We start from the raw sequence: 22,843 nt of genomic DNA, 5'->3' as shown, positions 1-22,843 counted from the left end.
TTTAGGAGGGGGGGGTCTGGGAGAGACAGCTGAACCTCTGTGCACATTAAAACTGATTTATACTTGGTCATACGGCGGTGTCCTGCGCTAAAGATAGTTGATATACAAGCTCACACAACGCGTCGTATCGTCAGTCAAACTGGGGACTATCCGGTTATCTATTGGCACCCCCCTTCAGTGTCCCTTATGATGCTTCAATCATACATTATCTATCAGAAAAAAAACTCCCCCAAAGAACAGTGGTGTGGTAAAACTTCAGGAAGCAGCTGTCATCACACAATCATTCGCATTTTTGGCCTGTTTGCAGGTCCAATTGTTATATAGTAGTAGGTCCAGTATGTTGTATGTCCAGTATTTTTCCACTCAGATGATTGCTGAGTTATATACAGTACATACTGTACATACATACGCATGTGAGAACTGACGTGGATACCCTATTGTGTGTTCTCTCTGCACAGCATCCTACTCGTGGGCGTGGCCATCTTGTCTTTGTATTCGGTGCATTTGCTGCTGATGACGGCAAAAGAAGGAGGTACGTACCGATCATAATCTCCAGTTCAACAAGTCCAACAAGCCCCAAGACATGTACGATCTAGCCTAAAGTAAATATTCTGCGTTATTTATTTAGGCTGCTTCTACTCATGCACTGGTATACATCAAACTTACCGTTTTAATGTCTGCCACCACAGAAAGTTGTTTGTGCAGAGTACAGTACGTGAAATGGAATTTGTGAGTTAGTGGAGTGTGCTCTAGTCTCTACACAACCAGAGCCCCAGTGTTAAACAATTGCGCTCATACCTGCACCCCATTCAGCCACCTGTCTGTTTTCATTGCTGCAATCAACTCGAATGAATTTGTATTTATTTATCAAGCTTAGATGATTTAGCATCACTAATGTGCTCTCTGTTTTGTTGTCTGGCAGGCTCCCTCATATATGAAAAGCTGGGAGAGAGGGCTTTCGGTTGGCCAGGGAAAATAGCTGCATTCGTAGCTATAATCATGCAAAATATTGGAGGTAAACAGCAAATGAGCTCATCTTTGTCTTCATGTCTAAATTGAATTGAACAGCAGACCTGACATCTGATGGTTATTCTATCCTGTTGTGTTGTGTGTGCCTCCATAAAGCCATGTCCAGCTACCTCTTTATTGTGAAGTATGAGCTACCTGAAGTGATCCGCGCCTTCCTGGGCTTAGAGGAGGCAACTGGGTGAGTGTGTGTGTGTGTGTGTGTGTGTGTGTGTGTGTGTGTGTGTGTGTGTGTGTGTGTGTGTGTGTGTGTGTGCGTGTGCGTGTGCGTGCGTGTGTGTGTGTGTGTGTGCACCTCTGTGATGTGTGTCTTCTTGTACAGTGGTGTGTCATAGTATACTGTAATGTATTCCTGTACGTATTCCGTTTCTCACTGTTCTTCTCTGCTTTGATTGCAGTGAATGGTACTTGAACGGTAACTACCTGGTAGTGTTCGTGTCCGTTGGAGTCATTCTCCCGCTGTCCCTCCTGAAAAATCTAGGTAAGGGATGGATGCATGTGTGTGCACGTTTTTGTGTTCATGAGTGTCTGTTTTCTCTCAATTTACAATTTAGGCATTTAGCAGACGCTCTTAATCCAGAGTGATTTACAGTAAGCAAGGAAAACGCAACTTAATACATCAAATGCATAGAAAGAGTCATCTAGAATCATAGCTAAACCAAGAACTTACAGTATCATCAGTCTAAACAGTGTGATATCAGCAAAACAAAAGATAATAATCTGTACATTGAAACTATACACACTATAGGATGCCAGGTCTACAATGACCTGGCATCTGTCTACATAACATGCTATCTAAATGACATTTTAGCCTTTGCATAAGCCTGCAAGGTCATCAAGGCTACGGCAAGTACTACGGGCTGAGGTGGACTGACTGTCCACTGACCGTCTGACTGTGTCTTCTCTTATCTCTAGGTTACCTGGGCTATACTAGTGGTTTTTCTCTGTCCTGCATGGTGTTCTTCCTCGGTGTGGTAAGTCTGACTTCTGACTGGACATTTTCTCCAACTCTGAACGTTTGTTTACAGATTAATTATATTAATTATTAATTATTGATTATCCCTATCTTGGGCATGTCATAATAGGTGAACATAGCAATGCAACGCGATATGAGCTTGTAGATCTGCTGTTTTCGATACTGACTCACTTTTTTTGCCACCCTCGATTTCTTTCTGAAATGACATCTCTTTTCGGAGGGCATTTTGTCCTGTATTCCTGTATCCTGTATTCAAATGTTGCATTCGATCAGACTGTCAGTCTGTCACCACGTGTGCAACACCTAATATCTGCCACATTAACCAACATTCCCGCCTTAAAGCGAGTCTGGGCACATTTTAAAGGGAGCATACAGTGTATGCCCCGTACTTGAACTACCTCAATGTCATACAACATCATATTTCACTAGAAAATGTGCTCCTCGGAGCACAGGTCTCCGCCAGTACTGTACCTGATTAATCCTGTCTTACCTATTTATATTACATATTGTCACGTGTCACTTGACCAATGTTAGCTTGGCTGATGGAAGCTCACTTCAAAAAATATAAATGATTTTTTTGAAGTGACACACCTATTTATAGGTTTTTATTTCGTCATGCGTCTCGCTAGCCAATCAAAAGCATTGGTGACAACATATTGTCAAGTGTCACGCGAAGCTTGACCAATGTTAGCTTGGCTGAGACGGGGGGACACACGGAAGGACAAGAACGAAAACATACTCTCCACCTCTGGCGGAGACAATAACACTCATATACATATAGTGTTTCATGTTTATTTTGTAATTTCGTGATTGTATTGTCTGAATGAAAGGCAAAACTGAATAGTCCAAACTCATGTTTCCTATAAAATGCTGTAAAATCAAGGTTGCAACACTAATCTCACAATTCAGTCCATACTGTAGCGCTATGGTGTGTACAGCAATGTCAAAGAAAGCAATTCAGTATGAGTTTCTGTGCATCATCTCCAAATGTAAACGAATTGTCCTTTTCTTTCCAGCTGATCTACAAGAAGACTCAGCTGCCTTGTCCTCTTCCCTTCTTCCACCACCACTCGGCCAACCTCAGCATCAACGCCTCGGCGCCCTACGCACTGCACAACGCCACGACAACGAACATGGACTTCTCCCGAGCGGACATGTCTCCTGCAGTCACAGGAAGCCATGATTCTCAGCATGCCGCAGGTGTCCACGTGGAGCCTCGCCCATCTGATGAAGAGATGTGCACGCCCAGATCTTTTATCTTCAACTCACAGGTAAGTTGACAGGTTTGGGGCGGACCCATCTCCTCGTGCCTCTTCTGCAGGTGGAAGAGCGTTTTGTGGCCATTTTGTTCTTATGTCACCCAATGTATGATGTAAGAACAAAAGATGAATATGTGAATATTCACAATATATGGTCAATCTCCCCTACCTTTCTACTGTCATGTATGTTTATTCTTATTTTGTCATCTCTGTAGATACTTTTATTGTTGTCATCGTTTTTTATTATTAGCGGTATTACCATCATTGATGATAATAATAACAATACATTTTATTTGCACTTACTACATTTAAAACAAATCTCAAAGTGCTACATTGGCATAAAAAGGAAAAAGACGAAATAATTGTAAACAATGACATAAGACTATACATAGCTCAACTTTACATAGATAATAAAACCATTTAGAAGTTTAAAAACACATAAAAGTGTCGAACCAAGGCATCTAGGCAAATGCCTAAACATATGGGACACACCACCACCAGGGGGACTTGAACCCCATGAAATTGGTTGTACACCAAATGGGACTCTAACCCACATAGTGACTTGGAACGCAGACAATATAATTGTTTTATTTATTTTATTTGTAAAATGCATTACTAATTACAATGCAATACTATGATTTCATGAGTACTTTCTGTAAATGTAACTTTGGTACTGTAAATATATTTTGATGTCAATAATATATTTTACTCAAGTAAAATTGTGAATGCAGGACTTTTACTTGTACATTGTGGTATTGTTACTTTTATTATTTAAACACTTAAACCCCTCCTTTTTTCCCTCTACACCAAATATATTCACCAAAAATAGCCGATCTACAAGCTCACAACTCGTTGCGTTGCGACTTGGTGACTCTTTTCTTATGAATAAGGACGCTAGGTTGCATGTGGTTAAGTAAAAAGTAAGTCTGAGTGCTTCTTCCACCACAGTTTTTTACTGTTGCGTAAACTAATATAAGTGAGAATACAGAGAGAGGCCAGCAGTCCATATACCAGTGAAATCAATATGTAAAACGCAAGGTGTGGTAGTTGGATTTGTGCTGTGTCTGTGCATCTCTGCATGCATGTATGTGCATGTTTGGATTAGGACAGATGAATGATACTGTTAATAGTATAAACCTGTCTCGGCACCATACATTTTGTTCTTTTCTATTTCAGTGGGAGTGGTTACTGAAATCCTTTTAATTTTCCTGTAGTTCTTCGGCCACTCTGTTAACCATTACATCCCTGACCTGACTGATGAATTAAAGTCTGTGTACGTCAGTGATTTATGACAAAGACCGCAAGTTTGATATGCATTAGGCAACGGACCCCCATTTGGTGAAAAAAAAACAAAACATATATAGTGTATATCTCTGAGACCCCAATCTACACTGTAAAATCCTCAGTGCCTATTTAACTCTCATAGTTACAGAACCGTAAGGGTCTATCAATCATTTAGCTGGGGACCCCCTGGAACCAGCCCCTGCTGGTCCCCGGACCCCATGTTGAGAACAATCTACCGATGCTTACCGAGTGCCTTATGGTGTCTGTCCTCTATGTGTGTTTTTGTTTCAGACGGCCTATACTGTTCCCATCCTTGCCTTTGCCTTTGTCTGTCACCCTGAGGTCCTTCCCATCTACAGCGAGCTGAAAGAGTGAGTGGGCTCATTCATATTGTATCGAACGTACGTAGCTCGGGGTGCTTTAAATTATTGAGGAATAAAATATGAAACGAATATTGACTAAATGTTAACAGATGGATCAGTAGGTGTAGCGTTGCAGTAGCATAGCAGTATACGTCATCACACTACAGCGCCGTTAGAGAAATACTGCATTTTCAGCTGAAAAGTTGAAAACAACACCCACACACGTTATGTAACTGCAATTAAAACAGCATCATATACTGTATACCACTGTTTCTCAAACTTTTTTGACTTCTGTACCCCCTTTCCCTGCTTTCTGAATCCAAGTACCCCATTTATAAGACTACTGCATACATAGAAAATATTGACCTCAAAAATCAAATTTTGATGTCAATATGTGGTGCAAATAAGTATTACTTTCTACTCAGTAACAGTTGTGCAATAAAGTTTTTGATTTTGTTTGGTTTAAAACTTTACAGATCATTAGGTTCACACAAAGTTTCTTCATGTTTCATGGTTAAACATAATCTTTTTTTCTTTCTTTCATTTTCCACTTTCTTTCACGTACCCCCTATAGTACCTCCGAGTACCCCTAGGGGTACATGTACCCCCATTTGAGAAACACTGCTGTATACTGTCTACAGCTGTACTGGTCCAGTATACCTTAAAGTGGTTAAACTGTAAAGAATTAGATTTCAGTCAGGACAACTCATGAACTGAATTAAAATATTTGTAATTAATACAAAATGAATTAATTAACTAAATAAATATTTTGATTTGGCGATGAATTGATCTGCTTTTAGGTACTCTGTGGGAGCACACTACATCTCCCCTACCAAATAGAGGTATTTCCAAATCCCCCCATTGCCATAGTACATAAAAGAAGTTTCAAAACAACAGGTGGTAGCTGGGGGGTGGAGGGTGAGCAGCATTTCGTAGAAGGGCAGCAACAGCATGAGACAAAGCAGCAAGCAGGCGAATGAGCAATGCAAATATCCCTGTTTAATTGGGGCGCTCTATTAGTGAAATGTGATTGGTTGAGAATGGAAGCGTGGAGCTGAGGTTGACCATCAGCAAGTGCAGAACGTTTCATGCTCTCAATGCATATACACGCCCAATCGACCACATGTTTGTACATAATTGCTCGAGAGCTTACTTACATCATGGTCCTTTGAGTGCAAATGTGTTTGTAAACTGAGAGACATGTCTGTTGCTGTTTTTTTAGGGGGGCGGGGTTAGCAGAGATATACAGACATCTTTTTATCAATAATAAATATATTCAGACAGTTTCAAAGTACTAGTGAAATAGCAAATAACATAAGTGTGTGTGTGTGTGTGTGTGTGTGTGTGTGTGTGTGTGTGTGTGTGTGTGTGTGTGTGTGTGTGTGTGTGTGTGTGTGTGTGTGTGTGTGTGTGTGTTCACAGTCGCTCTCGGAGGAAGATGCAGAATGTCTCTAACCTGTCCATCTTAGCTATGCTCATCATGTACATGATGTCAGCACTGTTTGGCTACCTCACCTTCTATGGTAAGAAAAGGCACCTAGACACTCAATCCCATGATGATACGAATTCAAAATTATAGACTTTAATTAAAACACTAATTGAGCTATCAGCCCTTATGCCAGAGCTCTGAATTGGATTATGTCAAGCTGTCATGTTACAACCTTTTTAGATTATTATTTATTTATTTCTGTCTCTCTCTCGCTATCTCGCTATCTCGCTATCTCGCTCTCTCTCTCTCTCTCTCCTCTTCACCCCAGATTTCGTGGAGGACGAGTTGCTCCACACCTTCAGCAAAGTGTATAAGTTCGACACCATGCTGCTGCTGGTGCGCCTGGCCGTGCTGACGGCTGTCACCCTCACTGTCCCCATCGTGCTGTTCCCTGTAAGTACAACCGACGTGTCCTCTGAACAACTTCCTGGTTGATGTTAACACCTTTTTCTTGCACAACCCACTTACAAGCTGTGTCAAGCCTTGTCCCCTTTTCATCCACGTATGTCCTGTAACAGAGCTGAGCTGGACTTCGGTAGGTGAACTCAGGAGGAGCTTTACTTGAACCGGCAAAGCATCTGTGTCATTTTAGATTTTTGCATTGGCTATTCAAAACCAGCAGATATACAAGCTCCCAGCGCGTCACTTCGTGCCGCGCTGCAAGCTTGTACATCTGCTATTTTTGTGTGAGAACTACTGATTTAGAAGCCATTTGTAGGAGGTACACCAGTGGTTCTCAAACTTCTTCAAGTCCAGGACCAGATCAATATGCATTTGGCCACGGACCGCCAATTGAATGTACAGTACGATACATACACATCATAGTGTTGTTTTCTTTCCATTTTAACAGGTTTATCTAGAGAGGAGAGGTTAGATTTGACAGATGTGACAACTCACGTTGTCACACTGCAGATACTGTACAGTAGCTCTCGTTAAAACCTACCGGGGTCCACCAGGTGTCTATACTAGACCCTCTACTTTTCTCCCTCGACTCTAAATATCTCGCCGCAACTACATCTACAAGCTCATAACGCATCACAATGCGACACGTTGTGAGCTTGTAGATCTGCTCATTTTTGCTGAATATTCGCCCCAGAATAGGGATACTAGGGTTCACGTGGTTAAAATGAGAAGCAGATCTTCATTTCCAAACGAGCAGTTGATGCTTTTTCAACTTCGTGGCCGTCATACAGCACCAATAGAATCTGCACAGGTCCATGCACATGGCATTTGTTTTGGCCGATCTACACAAACACCTTTGAATCCCCCCCACCCGCACTCTCTCTCTCTCTCTCTCTCTCTCTCTCTCTCTCTCTCTCTCTCTCACACACACACACACACATACCACTTACACCTTTTATGCAATGTCTGGCTGCTGCTGCCTTGCAGAGCCAACGACTGACTCATAAAATTACTTCTCACTCTGGGCTTTGATTTCTGCAAAAGCACAACTTGCCACCTCAAGTCATTCTGCTTACAGATGCCGTTTTGTGTTTAGTGCCGTGTCAGAGTGTTTTTATTGACGCAGATTTTTTTTTCTTCTGGTAAAGAACACCCTGTTCGGTTGGCATTACACTGGTGGCGTCATCTCCAACACAGAGAATGAACACAGGGCCTTGGTCGTAAAAGTGTCACACCTCTTGTAATTGTACCGACGGGCATAAGGCGACACACACATAGGGCTGTCACGATTACACATTTAAGCTGACGCTTAATTGTCACTCAAATAATTGCGATTAACCATTTAATTCTGAGTTTGGCATTAAACTTTAGAACATATGAATACAAATAACATTTCTGTTTGCCTTTTAGGCTTCGTAATCAAACATTGCACAGGGCAGATATGACAAATAAATGAAATGGCAAATACATTATTGACGTATTTAATAGTTTTGTTAAATAGTATGTAAAAGTAATGTTCGTGACGCATTGTAAGCTTTTAGATCAGCTATTTCTGCTCTTTTTAATATTTGAAAATGTGTATAAAAAAAAATACATGGAGACGATTATGACGATTATGCAAAAATAATTGTGATTATCTAAAATAATTGCGATTAGACGATTATCTAATAATTGTGACAGGCCTACACACACATGCACATGCATGCCCGCCCCACGCACAGAACATTTCAGGTTGAGACTTGAAGTGACTCTTGAGTGATTTTTGCAGCAGTGATGTTAGAGGTTATCTCTGCTGCCGATACAGTTAGCAGTTCCCCCAGCCTGAGTCACACACACACACACACACACACTCATTCATGACCATAAGCCCCTATATGGTCATGCGCTAAATTTGGCTTGGCCCTTGAATGACATCAGAAGTGTCTAAATGGCTCCTGTCCACAGGACGTATATCATGTCCTCTAAGCTGACACACACGCACACACGTGCGCGCAATCACACACACACACACACACACACACACACACACACACACACACACACACACACTACACACACACACACACACACAGAACACACACAAAACACACAAACAGCAAAGCATTTAATAGAACCATTTTTTGGCTCATGTAGGTGCAATGATGGGCCACCAGGGGGCACCAGCTCTGTTGATATGCATGAAAGGGGAAGTGGTGAACAAATGCAGGTGGTGGTATGGCATGATGTGGCAATGGTACAAAATAGCTAATGCATTACACACACACACACACACACACACACACACACACACACACACACACACACACACACACACAACACACACACACACACACACACACACACACACACACACACACACACACGCACTACTACTCAAACATAATCACACTCTGTCTGTGTCTCTCCCGACTTATCGCTCTCCACCCTGCACAATGCTTCTTTATGGCTCACAAATAAACAGGCAGACACATAGACTATTTATCTCATTCTCTCATTCTCTCTCTCTCTCTCTCTCTCTCACACTCTCTCTCTCTCTCTCTCTCACACACACACACACACACACACACACACACACACAACACACACACACACACACACACACACACACACACACACACACACACACACACACACACACACACACACACACACACACACACACACACTCCTCGCTTTGTTCATAGGAATGCGAGGAGTGAATCCCACACACACACTACCCAGTGGAAGTTTACAGGAGATAAACCCGGGCCAGACAATGGAAAAACCCTCACCCCTGCCTCCTGTTCTAACACAGACGGGCAGGAGAGGAGAGAGGGGTGGAGCGACAGGCATAGAAAAAGGGGGGGGGGGGCAGGAGTAACGTAGGGAGGGGCATAGAGGGAGGGAGGGGGAGGGGGGATTGCAGAGAGAGAGAGTGGTTGTGACTGATGGGCAGTGGTGAAGTGGTGGGGGAGTTGACAGACACAGAAAGAGACGGGCAGGGAGAGACAGAGAGATGGCTAGAAAGAGAAGTGAGCCAGATGAGTAAATATGACCGGGAATAGAGAAGCGCATTGTTCATCCCCTTAAATTACGACCAAGTATGAAATAATGAGCGCTCCTGTGTTGCCAGCTAGTAAGGTTAAGACGGTTGTTACTTTAAGCCTGATTTACGTATGCTTAGTTGCACTCCAAAAATAGCAGATCTACATGCACACAATGCATCGCGTTGTGAGCTTTTAGATCTGCTATTTTTGGTGTGCAACACGGCACACAACCAAGTATGAGTCAGGCATTACAGCTCCCACGCCCTCATGGGACTGTGAATGCATATCGTTGCTGTCGGGTGGAAACCGTGTATGTCCAAAACCGTTACTTTGTTGTTATTGTTTTAATAACATTTTAAAATAGTGAAAATAGCCGATCTACAAGCTCACAAGGTGTCACTTTTTTTTTTCTCACAACTTTTGTGTGACACTCTTGCATGATGAAGTAGGGCCTTAATTTAGGAAAAAAATGTAAAAAGTTGAAATATGGAGATCCGAGGTTTCTGCCTGACCGCAACGATATGCGTTAGCAGGTGCCCGGGGTTAAAAGTGTACACAGAATTGCACGTGTAACATTAAAAACTTGCATAGAGGCATGTGTGCTGTACATTATGTGTGTCTGTGTGCATTGATGCATATAGAATGGCATGTCTCGTTAAACCTCTGTTTTTGGCTGGAAAGCAGGTGCAGCCTGCTTAGAGATCTGCAAGAATGTCTTTCAAATAGTGCATTTGTCCCCCCACTATCTATGAGTTTGATTGCTTTAGAGGACCCTATAGCGTTATCAATACATGTCACTCTCTATTCACAAGTTCAGCCATAATATCACACATAAACATCCCTTTCCACATTAAGGATTTTATTTTTAGATTTTGTCTTTACATTTACTCCAAAATCATTATTTCCGAACTTACCTAAATAAATAAATAAGAATCACAATTAAAACAATTATTTTACTATAATGTACCTTACTATAACGTGTTTTTAACAAAATATAAAGGCGCCATAAAGTTTACTGTGTTGGATTTACAACTCAAACAAGTTTCATGGCTTTGCAAGTTGATGAATGGAATGGAATAGAATGAGTTGAATACAATGGCTTTCTTGAAAACCAAACAAAGCACAGTATGCTTTGGAAAATGATTGACAGTCATGTCTACTATACCTTGAGTCATACAGTAGTCACTCACTGCTAAACTTAAGTGCTAAATATGCCCGATCGGAATGGTCCTTTAAACAGCGATGAGAGGGAGTGTTTCCGGACATTGTGTATTTGCTCTGAATACCAGAGTATTATAACATTTATTGCACCACATGAAATGGCAACAGGGAACATTCTGCACTGCTCGTTCTTGTTGCATTGTTGAATTTGCTATCACACACCGCACACATACAGGTCTTTATAGGGCACTGGTTCTCAAAGTGTGGTCCGGAGACCCCCTGGGGTCCTTGAGGTGGTTCCACTTTTACCATATTTTATGCTTTTAAAACCTTGAAAATGTTTGAAAAAACGTTATTACAAATGTTCTCTTATTGGAGTCCCTGGCACAAAATCCTATCAGATGGGGTGCGCTTGACATGAAGACGTCTGAGAGCCACTGGTTATAGGGCACTATGGTGACAGGGCTAACAGGCTTTGTGTTCTTGGCTCACACAAGCTTGGGGGAATTTGGACGCATTTAAGAGATCAGATCAAAAGAGCCCGGCGGTCACACCCGGCCCCTGCCAAGTGTCTAAACAGTGAATTCATGGAGACGTAACATTTGAGAAGCTCCCCTTGAGCCGCTCATTTGGCAGCAAAATGCCAGAGACCTTCAGATAGAGATTTAACATTAGCCTTGTTTCTGAATGTCCTTGGCTCCAGAAAGAAGGGAGGTCGTGCGTGCGTACAGTATGTGCGTGTGTGCGTGCGTGCGTGCGCGCGTGTGCATTCGTGTGCGTGTGCACGTGTGTGTGTGTGTGTGCATGCCATGCTTTCATGCCTTCACACGTGATCCTGTGTATACAGTACGCACTACGCAGGCATGGATGTGTGTGTGTGTGTGTGTGTGTGTGTGTGTGTGTGTGTGTGTGTGTGTGTGTGTGTGTGTGTGTGTGTGTGTGTGTGTGTGTGTGTGTGTGTGTGTGTGTGTGTGTGTGTGTGTGTGTGTGTGTGTGTGTGTGTGTGTGTGTGCGTGCGTGTGCGCGTGTGTGTGTGCAGTCACGTGAAGAGAGTGGCAGGATCCAAATCAAAGTCTATAATGGCGGTCAGGTCACGCAGGACTTTGCCAGGATCTAGCCCATAATGAAAGGGCTTTACATGTACATTCAGATTTGCCCTAGTTCTCATGCCTTAGTTAAAGGTGGGTTTTAAACCACAGGAGACCAGCTCAGATGGGGCTGAGTAAGATTGCTGACTTGGTCATTAATCCCTCGCCTTGTAAAATTCACTTTCAATCTAGGTACCTTGTTGCTAGCCTACATAAAATGCTTACCCTTAGAGGCATAAGTTGTGCTTAAAGGAAGTCAGCATGTTCTTGGCCCGTAAAGCATCATTAGCCTTGCCTTACATTTAATTTGACTTCAACTTTGTTTATAAAACAACAACTTTCATTGATGTCTGACAATCAATACACTAAGGCCTTGATAAAGCAGCACATACTAAGCAATCAAATTCTCTACACGTTTTGTGCTCTGTTAGAAGGCATCACTAGAGGAGGAGCACATCCTGTAAAGGGAAATATACAGTAAGCTGGTGGCAAAAATGTATTATTGTCTGGTCAGTTTAAGCGCAGTGGTTTTGCAGTTGATCACAAACTATATATCTTGTTGTTTTTTTTGGAGAGAGGTGTGACCTTGTGAAGTTTTATATAGTTGAGGGATCCATAGCCACAGTATGGTTTTTGATGTTGATGTAGGTGCTGGTTTGGCCACTAGAGCTCACACATACACACATGTTGAAGAGACTCTCCTTGGACATGTGTGCTTGTGGCAGTCTGATGCATGACCTGGTGCAGTGTTTATGACATTTTGATGGGTTTTTTTGTTTTTACTTCAGCTCATCAGAGTAATTACAGGTTTTTGAATGGGAAACAGAAGTCAGAATGTGTGCAGTGTCAGAAGGACAAGGTTGTCTACCAGATACATGGGTAAGCACTGAAGCAGTCAGAGGAATTGCCAGCACTCACGCATTTTGTGCTCTGTTAGAAGGCATCATTAGAGGAGGAGCACATCCTGAGAAGGGAAATATAAGCTGCTGGAAAAAAGCTGAACTTATTATTGTCTGGTCAGTTTAAGCGCAGTGGTTTTGCAGTTGGTCACAAACTATATATTTGTTTTATTTGTCTTTTTTTTGTTGAGAGGTGTGACTTTGTGGGGTTTTACTTTTTTGTTTTTACTTCAGCTCATCTGAGTAATTACAGGCCTTTGAATGTGAAACAGAAGTCAGAATATGTACAAGGACAATGTTGTCTAGAAGATACATGGTTAAGCACTGAAGTAGTCAGAGGAATTGCCAGCACTCACGCAAATCCTTCTGGTACTTTTATTTAATGACGTGGACACTAGCGTCCCTACTCAGGGGCGAACAATTGCCGATTTACAAGCTCATGCGTTGCGATGGGTTGTGAGCTTGTATTTTTGACAAAGAGATTTGGTGAATTGGAACGGGATGCAAACAGAACGACATAGGCATTTCAGCACAAAGCCTTCATCAGCGTTATACACTCACTGTTGGTATAACAGTGGTAAAAATACCTGAAGGACATTTCCGTGAGTGCTGGCAATCCCTGACTGTAAAAGAAATGTTCTACATTGTGCACCCAGTAAGAAACTACTAGAATGAAGTTTGAGTACTGCTCGCATCCTCTAGATATTTGAAGCAACCCGCTTAATTGTAGATGTGAATCTGTCTGTTTCTAAACCACTGGGCAATATGTTTAGGGAACCAACGCCTCACTTCTCGGTTTAAGGCCTCGTGCTAACTGGCTCAACCCAGATGGGGCATCTAGAATGCATCTCCCCCTGTGCACCTACACATATCTGCCAGAGGTCGTGGGCTCTGTGACAGGACCAGACATGGGGAGAAGTGTGTAAATATCGCACATTATACTCCAAAGGCTCTGCGCCCAGTAGCAGCAGGGTGCTGAATAGTTTGGAGCTACGGAGAGAAATGTTGCATGCAGACTGCACTTTTCCAAGTCGACTTAATTATACAACGGTTGCAAGGGCTCGGGGTCCGGCGTGGAGATGGTAGAATTTATGGGGTCCTTCATTTAGAAGTTGAAAATCATCAACTAACACTTCAGCATAGAAGGCAAAGAATAGATTGGTTTGCACACCGCAGGCAAGGCTTTGTACTGTATGCCAGGTTGTACTGCTGCTTCACCTTGTAATTTGTGGGGTTTCCCGGCATTGTTATGCTGCTACTTCATTTAAGGTCACTCTTTTGGATGAGAAAATGCCTGTCATGGGGACATTTTATAAATGAAAAAAAAAGAATTGGCATCATGGATCATAGTGTACGTCTCTCATCTGCCCACCCCTGTTCATCTTGAAGGAGGTCAGCTCGTTCATTCTGACAGTGCAGAAAATCCAGTTAACAGGATTTGTCTTTTTCCCCACTGTACCAGGGTATCTGGATGTAAATTTTCCCACCCCCTCGCTGGTTCTTCAGTCAAATTCTTGACTGGAAAATGAGCCCTTTGCAGTCAAGAACTTTTACAGTGTGCAAAACATTTGATGTGGAGAAACTAAACTAATGCAGGCTCTCTTTTATCCACTACTGTGCATGTCCCCCCCCCCCCCCTCCCGCTCTCAACTGCACAGGAGCTCTGTAGTGTGTCAGTAAATACCAACTTTACAGCTGTGGCTTTTGGAAATGACACAAGCTTGGGCAGGCCTCTAGTCGCCACTGTCTGGCAATAACGGCTGTTCTTTGCTGGTCTGTTATGCAGTGGTGTAAAGTAACTTAAGTACATTTACTCAAGTGCTGGACTTTCTGCATAATGAGTACTTTTACTTTTGAAAAGAGAGAACCGACATGCACATCCCCAACCCAAGTTTGGGAAGGTGCTGAGCACGAATAGTGTATAGAAGAAAAAATTTATAAATGCTCGCACACTGGGCTCCAATGCGACTTTTGGTACTTTAAGTATATTTTGATGCCAATACTTTTGTACTTTTGCTCAAGTACATGATTTACCTGACTTTTACTTGTAACAGAGTATTTCTACATTGCAGGATTGATACTTTTACTTAAGTAAAGAATTTGAGTACTTTTTCCACCACTGCTGTTATGGAGATGCGGACTGAGCTCACTGAGATGTGAGTCTCGTTATCGTGCAAAAAGAGGAAGAAAATAGTCACTTGCAAATGATAATAGTGGCTTTGGGTAAAGACACACCTCCACCCGGCAACTGGCAAGCCCCGCCCCTTTCTCACAGCCGGCTGATGCAAGCCTGTGGCTCCGTTGCGCCGCGGGACTTAATCGCCCTTTGCGTTTCTGAATGGAGATCTTAAGCCCCGCCTCCCTAGCAGTTCCCCGAAGGACAGGCAGGGCTTCGGTTTCACCTGATACCCATGACCTTTCACCTAGTGGGACTTACACAGGGTGTCTGTGGATCAGCAGCACCTAGCATCTTAGCTGGTGGCCTGCCTGTCTCACTCTTGTGTATACTTTCTCTTTCTGTCTTTCCGTCTGTCTCTCTCTCTCTCTCTCTCTCTCTCTCTCTCTTCCTCATACTTTTAACACCCTCCCTAGTCCCTCCTGTTCTCTCTCTGTAAATCTGTCATTCTCGAACACACTTTTTCCTTGTCTCTCTCTTTCTCTGAATGTCTGTCACTCTCTCCCTTGTAGCACGTGACACAGTTCAGTCTATGACCAAGTGTAGGAATTAGCCTTGAGCGGAGGCTTGTTGCCGTTGATAATGGTTCTCTCAGAGACAAAGAATGGAGAACAAAAATAACTAATTGAATTGAGCCACTCAGTGTAGTTTCTCTATACTCCTGAATGGGATTCTTGTCTGGCAGCATTGGATGAGTAATTATTTTTGAACTCCTCAGATCTATTGAAATCTTAACCATCATTAAATAATGACCTCATCATGATGTATCACTGCTATCACACCCGGCAGTTACACCCAGGTTTAGTTGTGTTCATGGTCTGAAACGTAATTTATAGTGTGCGAGCCAAGCTGTGGCTCATGGCTCATAGCTCTGTACTAGATACTGTTGGAGCTATGAGCCATGAGCCTCATCTTGGCTCACTGTTTGTTTCATCGTGGTAGTAGTTGTAAAGTAGCAAGTTGTCATTTCTAGTTGGATCAGGTTGTCTGACTGCTATCACAGAAAACATTGCTAAACTGACTCATCACTTACCTTACTCTGAATTGCCTAAACTTCCATGTACTTATGGTGTGGTCCTAGGTGGCAAAACCCACCCAACAAACGCAGATAGATGCAAGTAGTTCAGACGCAAATAGCTGATCTCACAACGCATCATAACACTGTCTTCACAAAAGTTGTTTTATTGAGTAAAGAACAATGTTTATTGAAACGTTCAATAAAACAACTTTGTAAGCGAAGACTCTCTAGTGTGCAGGACTTCTCCCTCCTTTCATGTACATTGTTTTGTTCCCTACGCACCTGTTCTTGTAAGTAGGTGTGTAAAGGACTCTTTCTATTATCTGCTATTTTTGAAATGCCTGGAAAAGTTTTTAAAATTTCGCCTAAAATGACATGCCCCCAGGTGGAATGTGGTGAACACACTCATGTTTCAGCAATATTCCTACTTCAGGGTGTCAAGACTATTATTTACTTTACTACTATTTGACTCAGGCCCATATTTCCCATGGAGATTATTCCCACTCTGCTATGTTTTATTATTGTGCAGAGCCTCTACACAGCAGCAGGAATGTTTATGAAAAGTAATGCTTATGTAGGAGCCGCTGAGTCAAGGCAGGGGCGCTATTTGGTGTCCCTGGGGATGGTAACTGACACCCCCCTGGCATTAGCATTTAACCTCAAAATCGGTTCTTTTATACATATTATTCCCTCCTTTTTTTTGCATGTCTGTGCTGAGTGCATCTCAATCCACGCCCATTGATCTATATGTGACACACGTTATAGATGGATATGGATATATGGATATATTCTTGTCTTGCAACCATACATTCATTAGCTACGTTAAACCTGACGTCCCTATTTTGGGCATGCCATTATAGGCTAACATTTTCAAAAATTGTGTATTTCTTTATTAAATAGCTGAGCTTTGAGCCATTTTCGCTACCCTCTAGTTTTTTTCTTTTTTTCTGATATGAGGCCTCTACATGGAGGTACAGTATAGGCAGCTACTGACATTTGTTTTGTGTGGTACCACAGATCCGTTCCTCCATCACCACACTACTGTTCAGTGGCCGGGAGTTCAGCTGGACTCGCCACCTGCTCATCGCAGCCGCCATCCTGGCTTTTAACAACATGTTGGTCATCTTTGTCCCCACCATCCGAGACATCTTTGGATTCATTGGTAAGTCTCTATCACCGGGGTTTTGGCTCACGTTCCACTATCCATTACATTGTTGTTGTTGTTTTGTTGTTGGGTGGTTAATTAGAACTTGTATGAATGCATTGATTTAATTTTCCCTGTAATAATTCTGTCTGCTACCCCCTTCACACACGCACACACACACGCACGCACGCACACACAGGACCACAATGGAGCTATGCTCTTGAGCTTTATTATGTTTTTATCCTTTTGACAGATGTTTATTCATATGCATTACCTACCTCTACAGTAGCTCAGGAGGGACACTTCCTTACTGGCTACAGAATCAAATTTAGCTAAATCTACCCGCAGAAATACAATAATCCTAATCCAAATATAATCGCTGAATTATTACTGAGGTGTTTAACAAGATATTTACTTACTGACAGCCACAACAAAAGAAACATTTTACTGCCAGTATATACTGTACTTTACAAGGAAAACAGATAATACAGTGTGCTGTATTGATCTCATTGTATTTTGATATGTACCCCCCCCCCACCACCACCACCACCACCACCATCAACATCTTCACCCCTATCTTACACCCATGATGTTATATGAACTATTCCCTTCCCATGACGCCTGATAAGCGAGTACATTTCCATTTGTTTTACAGTTTAATACCCTGGGATCTGGGGTCAGTTCTTGACCACCAGTTATTAAGAAAACCCGTGGTAGTATTGCGGCTTAAGGCAGAGGGTTTGTGAGTCGTGTAAGTCGCGTGAGCCATTCCTGATCACTGGATCTGAACACGGTGTTCTCGGTACCGCCCAAAACAAATCCATTTAACTCTGGCAATTTGTTTTAAAATACAAAATGACGTCGTCAGGGCTGGTATGGTCGACTTTAATGGTTTAGGTACATAATTCTTCAAATAATGTATTTTATATCAAGAGGGTTTATTTGTCACTCACTCATACAGGTACAAGCAGCAAAATGTTTCAAAGTATACAGAAAATAGCCAAGAGCATTATTTTTGGAGATAAGTAAATGGAGAAATCATATTTTAGAGGTCAAAATAAAGTTACTCACAATATTTCTATTAGATCTATTAAATTAAAGACAAGTTGGCCACGTATTTGGCTGCACTGCAATCATTAATCATTTGAGGTGCACTGCACCAAACCGAATGAAACGAGGGACGCACCATAACACAGACACGCAAGCACACACGCACACATACACGCTCGAACTGTTGTATGTTATGTACCTCTGTCTTTCCATTCACTCTCTCTTTATCTCTCTCTCGATTCCACCTGCACTCTGACCTGCAAAGAGCTCTTGAACTTTTACCTGAACTTAACAGGGTAGCCTAAGTATTTCTCCTCATTCGCATTTTTTCAGTTTAAAGTGCTACAGTCAGCAGCTAAATACATGCTAAGGAAGACGAGACTACTGTAGTGTCACAGACAAACATATTATGATCGATTAGGACTGTTAGGATGTGTGCAGACCATTGTCTATTCCTTTAAATACTGACTTGAGTTTCTCAAAAGAGAATTTAGAACAGCCACTCTTCCAGGGCGGCTACAGCCGTTGTAAACAATGTTTGATGACGCGAGTGTCTGACGCTTTCAGTATGTCAGGGCCTTAATTGTAATACTACTAGAAAACCATGAATTAAAGAGTGGGTTTTGTTTATTCTATTATCATTATTCTAATAATAGCAATAAATAATGCTAATGAAATACAAAAGGTGTGTAATACTATTGTTGTTCCTTGTCTTTCCCAGGTGCCTCTGCAGCCACTATGCTCATCTTCATCCTGCCTGCTGCTTTTTATCTAAGGCTGGTGAAGTCTATTCCTTTTCGCTCCCCGCAGAAAATTGGTGTAAGTGCACACACAGACACGCACGCACTGTCACTCATGCACGCACACACACACATGCACACATGTACATGTACATGTACATGTACATGTACATGTACATGTACATGTACATGTACACACACACACACACACACACACACACACACACACACACACACACACACACACACACACACACACACACACACACACTCTCACTCTCACTCTCACTCTCACTCTCACATGCACACGTACACACACACACACACACACACACTGCAGTCTTTTGTGTTATTGCCAGCGTAGCATTTTGGGGTTCCAGAAGAGTAGCATATGGTTCTGCTGTGTCAGCCTTTCTTCAGATTTCAGTTAGGATTCTGATAATTGCAACATGAGCAGAGTACCAACGTGTTTGGTCCCCAGGGCCAGATTTGAGCACTGGGCCAAAAAAACAAACAAAGAACCGCTGCGTTCAAACATTTGACTTAATTTAATCCCACCTCCCTTCTTTTCTTTCCCCAAATTCTTCTTTTCAGGCACTCATTTTCCTGATAGTGGGCGTCTTCTTTATGATCACCAGTTTGACGCTCATCGTGGCCGATTGGATCAAAAACCCCCCTGGCTCTAGGGGTCATTAAGTCGTTTGACCATCCCGGCTATCTATCCCGAATCCACACCAAGTGTACTGCGCCCTCCTTCTGGAAACACACAAAGAACCCAGGACACATAACTTATCAACATTACAGTATGTGCTACTGTGGAGGGTAGAAGACCCTAACAGATCTCGCTCAGTTCATCCCATAAAGTATTACTGGAGGGAACTCTTTTTAGTGGTTGTAATTTTGATGTTTTTGTAGGTCTTCTTTTTTGCTGCTGTAAAAGATTACGGCAGGCTGTATAGCATTGGACTTGTCAGGACACAAACAGAGTTTGCAGACATTAGAGGAGATTGCAGGCCCAACAGGGCCATGAAGTCGACAACCTGCCTTCATCATCTTCGTCATCAATCACATCGACTATGAAAAAGATGGAGCACAAGCAGGCATTTCGCAGCGCTCACCCGAAAGCCAGCCTGTGAGCGTCCTGCTTGGGAGACGGGGAGGCAATGCCGTGCAAGGCAGTGTCCCTTTTAGGTCCTCTGTGTACTTGAAGTAGACATGGGGAAGTGGAGTGAAATGATCTCCACAAAAAACGCAGAGCACTTCTAGCGTAATGTTCCACCTTGTGTGGTGTCCTCAACACATACAAGCATGGATATATGCACACACACACACACATACACGCACATACACTTGCATCAAGAATATCTACAGTGCCCCCCCCCTACCCTTTTTTTTAAATAAACAATGCAACTTTCCTACACTGCCATATTCTAATCAGTTAGTTGTGAATTGGCAAAGAGCATTCAGCTATAAAATAGTATTTCAGCTCAGGAGATTGATCAGTATAAGTATGAGTTTGTTGAGTTTCTATATATGTTACATGGAGAAACTTTGCCAAATTCTGCATACATTTTAGAACAAGGGTCACGCAGAGGTGAAGAGGTGATGCATGGTGGCCATTTTGTCTTGGTCCATAAAACCAGCATCTCCATGACCTAGCCTCTGTTTGGATAGTGGCTCAGTCAGGACACCAAGCAGGTTCAGTATTGCTGAGAAATTTGAATGTACATAAGGTTTGAATGTACATAAGTAATTGTATCTACTGAAAGAGTGAGTGTTGTACATAGTATCTTACTTCGCTTTCTCATACTTTTTAATTCATGCCATATCAAGTCGCTTCCTGGGAGTACCATCAAAGAGGCTTTGTAAGCCTTTGTCAGGAATTACTTAGGCTTGTAACTCAGCAAGTCGAGGTTGTAATTGACGACAGCTATTTATTACCTTTATCCACTTGTGACTCTTCAAACCATGTGTTGTGGAAACGTGCACCAAACCAAGGGCTTCATGCATAAACGGTTCTTACACGGCAAAAGCCCAAATCACGACAATTGAAAATGTATATTATGATCCATATCAGTGGCTCGCTTACTAATTCTTTTTTACTCTTACTTTCAAATCAAAAGTATCTCTATGGAAAACATCTGTAAAAAAATAAAAGGCAAGGTCATTTTCAATTACGAAACACGTTTCCACAGCGAAAAAGAATAACATGTTGATGAAATTGATCCGATAAGACGTCTTGTCCATATTTGTTCAGGAAACACTGAGATAAGCTCTGCTATTTCTTAATGATTAGAGGGACCTTTCCCTCTTAATGATTAGAGGGACCTTTCCCTGTATTCCAGCTGTTACCAACAAGGTTGGGTCATTAAAGTCTGTGTAGTTGCTACCATCACACAGTGGTACTTGCAGTACCTTGTTACTTAACTTAACATTTCACCCTGCCTTGCTTGTGTGCTCTTATGTCTTTGACATTCTTTGAGGTTATCTGACAAATCCCCAAACTTCCCAATGCCTTTAAAAAAAAAGAAGAAAAAATAATTTTGTGGCCATTGTTGTCCATTGGGATTTTCTTTTTCAAAGCGTGCCTTTTGGAATATGTCTCTTGAATACTGGTGCCTTAGTTATCAATCAATGACAGCACCAGTAGATTGAATCCAACACATACTGTAATGGTCCATCTGTCTGTTATATTTTTATTATACGGTGCTCCTACACCATTATGTGTCATGAATACATCCAGCCAAAGTGGAAGACATTATACAGATCCTTTGCGGATCTACATACGTGAAAAAAAATGATATTTCAAATGAAATAGTGTATTACGTGCATGTTATGGATTACAAACGTGGTCTTTTTTGACAATTGTATATGCTTTGTAAATAATCTTATTATATGGTGCACTGACACTCATTGTCTGTGAGAATGGGCTGTGGGGGTGAAATCTTCTGCAATTCAGTGGTTGTTTTAGTTTATATGTTGAAATCGATCGGTCCGTTCTCAGTTATGCGGGGGACAGACGGACAGATATTTCACGCATTTATAGATAGATATATATCATGTTTTAGGTTTCTGTTTTTTTTGGGGGGGGGGGGGGGGGTTCAATATGACACCAGTTATTTTCTTTGTTGAAACTTGTATATTTGTAGAAAATTGGTCTCTACTCATCTATCTGTCTATGCCTTTTAATATCTATATGGATTTTGTGAATACAATTTCAGCAGCCTGCATTGGCACATGGTAGTCATATAAACTTAGCGTTGAGTAGGAGCACTTATGAAAGATATTGTAGTGGTTGAGTTGAGGTGATTGTTTCCTGCCATGTGGGAATGTACTGTAGGTCCACAGTGGGGCTAAATCAAACCCACAAGTAAAAAAAAAGTGCTTCGAGCCATGCAGTACAGCTCAGCTCAGGTTCATGGATGTGTAACGGGTTAAATATGACTGTGTTAAATGCAGTGTCATTTAAAAAAGAGATGTAAAGTACCACCCCTGAAACCCTCTGCCTTATTTTTCTATCGAACCTCAAGCCTTTCAGAAGTACCGACTCAGTGCCCCTGTTCTTTAAATGCCGGCTTCCTGTGGATCAACTAACATTTAGATTTGTATATTTGCCTGAACAAGGAGGTTTTTTTTTTGTATCAGTGAAACTGTCAATATTATGAACAATAAAAAATGTGAAATAAAAGCTATGTGTTGTTTTTTCAAGGGTCAGTGACAAAATGGTGTTGGCAAGATGACTA

The 22,843-nt window shown here is 42.0% G+C and overlaps 1 protein-coding gene across 4 annotated transcripts in view; it reads left to right on the top strand.

Moving 5' to 3' along the window:
* Positions 1-21,205, top strand: part of slc38a4 (solute carrier family 38 member 4) — a 43,777-nt gene extending 22,572 nt beyond the window's left edge. For all 4 annotated transcript variants that reach the window (XM_080421738.1, XM_080421736.1, XM_080421735.1 and 1 more), the window contains exons 5-16: positions 459-532; positions 923-1,015; positions 1,126-1,207; positions 1,425-1,507; positions 1,942-2,000; positions 3,019-3,273; positions 4,837-4,916; positions 6,330-6,430; positions 6,665-6,789; positions 17,184-17,328; positions 19,082-19,179; positions 19,695-21,205. In XM_080421738.1, the coding sequence (XP_080277864.1) occupies positions 459-532; positions 923-1,015; positions 1,126-1,207; positions 1,425-1,507; positions 1,942-2,000; positions 3,019-3,273; positions 4,837-4,916; positions 6,330-6,430; positions 6,665-6,789; positions 17,184-17,328; positions 19,082-19,179; positions 19,695-19,796 (1,297 nt within the window). In that variant the 3' untranslated portion in view covers positions 19,797-21,205. The remainder of the gene's footprint in view (positions 1-458; positions 533-922; positions 1,016-1,125; positions 1,208-1,424; positions 1,508-1,941; positions 2,001-3,018; positions 3,274-4,836; positions 4,917-6,329; positions 6,431-6,664; positions 6,790-17,183; positions 17,329-19,081; positions 19,180-19,694) is intronic.
* The last annotated feature ends 1,638 nt before the right edge of the window (positions 21,206-22,843 follow it).

This window comes from Gymnoscopelus braueri (assembly GCF_963280865.1).
Source record: "Gymnoscopelus braueri genome assembly, chromosome: 23".
In the NCBI taxonomy this organism is placed as follows: domain Eukaryota; kingdom Metazoa; phylum Chordata; class Actinopteri; order Myctophiformes; family Myctophidae; genus Gymnoscopelus; species Gymnoscopelus braueri.
Note: the sequence above shows the minus strand (reverse complement) of the source record. Positions and strands in the feature narration are given on the sequence as shown.